Genomic DNA, 5,445 nt, shown 5'->3' with positions numbered 1-5,445 from the left:
GAGCGGGGCGAGCCGGCCGAACAGCTCATTCCCATCACGATAGCAGGGAACCCCGACCAAAAGGTGTGGGTCGGGTCTCAATTACCCGACCCCGAGCGGCAACATTTGGCAGAGCTGCTAAAGGCAAATACCGACGTATTCGCTTGGTCGGCGGCGGATATGCCGGGAATTCCCCCAGAGACGATGACCCATCGACTCAACATTGACCCATCAGCGAGGCCGATAAGGCAGAAGAAAAGATCTTTCGCTCCAGAAAGACAGAAGGCCATCGACGAGGAGGTGGATAAGCTACTCGAGGCAGGCTTCATCAGGAAGACCACTTATCCCGATTGGCTCGCCAACATGGTGATGGTGAAAAAAGCCAACGGGAAATGGAGAATCTGCATCGACTACACCGACTTGAATCGAGCCTGTCCAAAGGACAGCTTCCCACTTTCGAAGATCGATCAGCTGGTGGATGCGACGTCCGGCTACCGACTGCTCAGCTTCATGGATGCCTTCGCAGGGTACAACTAGATCCGGATGGTGCCCGAGGATGGGGAACACACCGCCTTCATGACCACCAAGGGCCTCTACTGCTACAGAGTAATGCCGTTCGGACTGAAAAATGCTGGCGCCACCTACCAACAACTGGTCAACAAGGTCTTTAAAGATCAGATCGGGTGCAACATGAAAGTGTACGTCGACGACATGCTGGTAAAGAGTGCGCAATTTCGGATCATGTCTGGGATCTTGAAGAAACCTTCCACACTCTACGACGACACCGGATGAAGCTGAACCCGACCAAGTGCGCCTTCAGGGTGACCTCGGGGAAGTTCCTAGGATTCCTCATCTCACAACAGGGAATCGAGGCTAACCCCGAGAAGATCAGGGCCATCATCGACATGCGGCACCCAAACATCAAGAAGGAGGTGCAACAACTCAACGGAAGGATCATCGCGCTCAGCCGATTCATTTCTCGATCGGCTGAGAGATGCCTCCCGTTCTTCAAAACCTTACGACAAGCCAAGCAGTTCTCCTGGCCGGACTAGTGCTGGCAAGCCTTCGAGGAACTGAAGAGGTACCTGGCCTCTCCATCGCTCCTCGTGAGATCGGAGGTCGGGGAGGTCCTGTACCTTTGCCTGGCTACTTCCCCGGAGGCAGTTAGTTCGGTGCTCGTCCGAGAGAACGAGAACCGGATCCACCAACCGATATATTATGTCAGCAAGATACTCCACGAAGCCGAGACTCGATACTCGAAAGCAGAAAAAATGATTTTTGCCCTAGTCATTTCGGTACAGCGACTCCGTCCATACTTCCAGGCACACGCCATTGTGGTCCTCACCGACCAGCCCCTGAGAGCCATCTTGCACCGCCCCGACACATCAGGAAGGCTGGCGAAATGGGCTGTGAGACTGAGTGAATTCGACATCCAATACCGGCCACGACCTGCCCTCAAAGCTCAGGTTCTGGCCGACTTCATCGTCGAATGCCTGACGACCGACCTACCATCGAGGGAGGGAAGCCTGACGGAGGTCGGGACCCGCAACTGTGACCCCGACTCAACCTGGGTGTTGCACATCGATGGAGCTTCCAATGCTCAGGGGAGCGGGGCCGGTTTCCTACTCGCCAACTCGGAGGGGGTGGTTACTGAGCACGCCCTCCGATTCGACTTCAAGGCCTCCAACAATCAGGCCGAGTATGAGGCGCTCGTCGCGGGTTTGAAATTAGCATTGGAGCTCGAGGTTGACCGACTCAAAGTCTTCTCCGACTCCCAACTGGTCGTTGGGCAGATCAAAGGCGAGTTCGAAGCACGAGATCCGACCCTGGTCAAATACCGCTAAAAAGTAAAAGATCTCGTGGCACCCTTCGAATACTTCGAGATCTCCCACATCCCCAGAATGGAAAATGCTCGGGCCGATGCACTCTCCAGACTCGCGACGTCCGACTACTGCGCCTTGGGCCGGACGTTCGTGGAAAGTCTTGAACGGTCGAGCGTCGATGAGGTCGGGGAAGTGCTGCAATTAGTGGCAGAGCCGAGCTGGATGGACCCGATCGCTCAGTACCTGACCGACGGATCTACCCCCGAAGACCCTGCGGAGGCCAAACGACTCCGGTGGGCGGCTTCCCAGTACGTAATGATCGACGGCCGACTGTATAAAAGGTCATTCTCTCTTCCCTTGCTGAAGTGCCTGGGGCCGACCGACGCGGACTATGCCTTCAGAGAAGTACATGAAGGAATCTGTGGCGATCACTTGGGGGGCAAGTCCCTGGCTTACAAAGTCCTGCGACAGGGCTACTACTGGCCCACTATGAAGAAGGACGCTGCTGAATTGGTTTGGAGGTGCGAACCATGCCAGAAGTATACCAACATACAGCACCGACCCGCCAGCCAGCTTGCTCCGGTCATCGCCCCGTGGCCCTTCACCCAGTGGAGAATCGACATACTCGGACCTTTTCCCCCAGCATCCGGACAACGAAAATTCATCGTCGTCGCGATCGACTACTTCACGAAATGGGTGGAAGCCGAACCCTTGGCACAAATCACTGAGCGGAAGATGGAAGACTTCGTACAGAAGTCCATCATCTTTCGGTTCGGACTGCTAAACACCATCATTACCGACAATGGGCGGCAGTTCGACAACCAGGACTTCAGAGACTTCTGCACGAGATTTCACATCACACACCGACTAACCTCGGTCGGGCATCCACAGTCCAACGATGAGGTCGAGGTGACCAACCAAACCATATTGCACGGGCTCAAAACCGGACTGAATGAAGCCAAGGGTCTCTGGATCGAAGAGCTGAACTCCATCCTGTGGGCGTACCGGACGACACCCCGTATCCCGATCGGAGAATCACCTTTCAGCTTGGCCTATGGAACGGAAGCCATGATCCCGCTGGAGATCGGGTTGCCATCAACTAGGGTCGAGCAATACCGTGAGCCAGAGAACTCCGAGTGTCAGAGGGCCAACTTGGACCTCTTGCCCGAGCTCCGTCGTGAGGCCCAACTTCGTATGGCTTCTTTCCGACAAAAGGTGGCCCGATATTACAACGCCAGGGTGAAGCCAAAGCTCTTTCGACCTGGAGACCTGGTCTTGAGAAGGGCGGAGGTCTCGAAACCCTCAGATCAGGGAAAATTATCCCCGAACTGGGAGGGACCCTACAAGGTGGCTGACGCCTACGGACCGAGAGCTTACCGATTGGAAACCCTGGAAGGGAAAACCATCCCCCGAACTTGGAACGCCGACAATCTGAGGTTGTACCATCAGTGAAATCTGTACCTCCCCCCATTGAGAATACGAACTCAGTTTAAACTTCGGAGTCTGAAATTTCGACCCTTCGACTGGGGTTCGGCGCTCGACGTCCCAACACGGACTTTACGTTCTACTTCGGGCCGTCGGACTTGCTGCCGGCGTTTCGTCGAACGTTTAAAGAACCGACACACTTGCAAAAATGAGAGTTACACTCCTACAACTTTCGGCTAGAACGTTCGGACAGAATGATCAGCCAACTTGCCGACCCCGCTCCGGTCGGGAAAGGCAAAAGCGCCAACGCAACCAACGCTGCGTTCGCGACTTACCGACCGGGTCGAAGCCGGTCGAAGGGTATTCGGCTTACCACCATTTATCACACGGCGCTACACAAGCGCCCGACCAAAGTCTGGGTGAGGGAAACTCGGCTTACCATCGCCTTCCCGACCAGACGCGTCGACTGCGTGCGACAATGTAGCAGACGCAGTCTGACCGATCACATCGGACGACATTCGGGTCATCGGGATGCGCCCAAAAGTCGGTCGACTTTCTTCCCCACGAACGACCTTCGACTCTGCCAGTGCGGCCGACTCAGCGCGCTCGTGCCTTAAAGTCGGTCGACCCCCGACCCACGCCAGGACGACGTGCGTTCGACTCACACCAGGACGACGTGCGTTCGACTCACGCCAGGATGACGTGCGTTCGACTCTGGCATTCAGTTTGCGGCCTAACGATGGATGTTCGGTCTAGGTCCTGAAACGGGCGATCAGTGGTCGGGGTTCGTCTTGCTTACCACACACTGAACCGCCGACTATCTCAACTAACGACTCGGGGTGACGATTGGGTGTCCTAATGCGGCACGCCAAGGCTGCTCCCTCCAACCTTATGACCCCGTGATTACAAGCACATCCCAGCAGGCAAAAAAAGAAAGTCGAAAGAGAAACTAGAAAGTTCTTAAGTTCATTCGGTTACAAAATCGGGCCGAAGCCCGGTTACAAGTGTGCTAAGAAAAACAAAAACGATAAAAGAGGATGAGGCCACGATCATCCTTCGGAGTCAATCTCCTCGACTGACGGAAGCTCGGGGATGACCGGTGTATCCACCACGATCGGCACTGGGTCGACGGTCGAAACAGGATCGTCGGTCGGCGCTGGACTGGCGGTCGGCGTCGGATCACAGGTCGGGACCTGGCCAGAAGTCAGGGCCGTCTCTCCTTCGGCAATCTGTTCTGGGATGGCCTCTCCCGCCACGGCGATGCCTCCCGACGATGGGTCGGCCATCTCTTCCGTGGCTTGGTCCTCGACCCCCGATGGGATGATGCCGCTGAGGTCCAGCTCCGGGTACAGGGCTTGGACTGCATCCCGACCATCCTCGTACCCCACCCGGTACGACGTGAAGCCGGACTCCAGTAGCTCCTCTCGGTACCGGTCGGAGCCACGGAAGTCGTCCACCGCCCGACTCGCCGACTCCTTCGCCAACCTCGCCTCCGCCTCCGCCCGATCGAGAGAGTCCTTCGCCGACTCCGCCTCTGCCTTCGCTATGTCGGCATCGGCCTGGGCAATCGACAAGTCCTCCTCAGCCTTGGCGAGATTCTCCAGGCTGACCCGAAGCTGCTCGCGTTCGGCCTCGAGCTCGGCGACGATGCCGTCCTGCTCGTGCCGTAGACGGTGCGCAGTCCGACCCTTGCGCTTTGCTTCTTTTCGGGCCGACTTGAGCTCGGACCCGAGACGAGAGACCTCGTCCACCAACTTCGCCTCCCGGTCGATCGACTGCTTCAGGTGTTCGACCAGCATCGCCCGGTCGGCTTCGACGGCCGCCGCCCTGTCCTTCCAAGCCGCCCGGACATTCCCGAACCTTCGGTACCCGGCTTCAAGTTCGGACATGGTATAGATCAGCTGCGGACGCGGGCACTACGTCAGGAAAATGAAGTAATGAAAACACTAAAGAAAAATGAGGCGAAGTAGAACTTACCCCGACCATGGTTGGGTAGAACGAAGATAGCATCTCAGTCACTTGCCGAGACCTCAGCACCTCCACGTCGACTGGGAAGAGGATCCCCTGGCACAGCCTCCTTGCCAGGTTGTGGTCGGCCAGTGCCGACGCTCCTTCGGGGAACTGAGCTTCAGGCGGCGCAGTGCGACTCCCCGACCTTATGTCGTCAGCGGGGTCCATCGGGGCTTTCCCCCGATCGGCCACCCCAGCCAGTGGATCC

General features: G+C 57.0%; 1 protein-coding gene across 1 annotated transcript; it reads left to right on the top strand.

Annotated features, from left to right (window-relative positions):
* The first annotated feature begins 522 nt into the window (after positions 1-522).
* On the top strand, positions 523-1,823 carry LOC140855282 (uncharacterized). Its single transcript, XM_073251153.1, has 3 exons — positions 523-585; positions 1,332-1,445; positions 1,584-1,823. Exons 1-3 carry the CDS (start codon positions 523-525, stop codon positions 1,821-1,823), a joined length of 417 nt encoding a protein of 138 aa, XP_073107254.1.
* Positions 1,824-5,445: the final 3,622 nt, after the last annotated feature.

This window comes from Elaeis guineensis, chromosome 2 (assembly GCF_000442705.2).
Source record: "Elaeis guineensis isolate ETL-2024a chromosome 2, EG11, whole genome shotgun sequence".
Taxonomy (NCBI): Eukaryota; Viridiplantae; Streptophyta; class Magnoliopsida; order Arecales; family Arecaceae; genus Elaeis; species Elaeis guineensis.
This window is presented reverse-complemented; position numbering and strand designations above follow the sequence as displayed.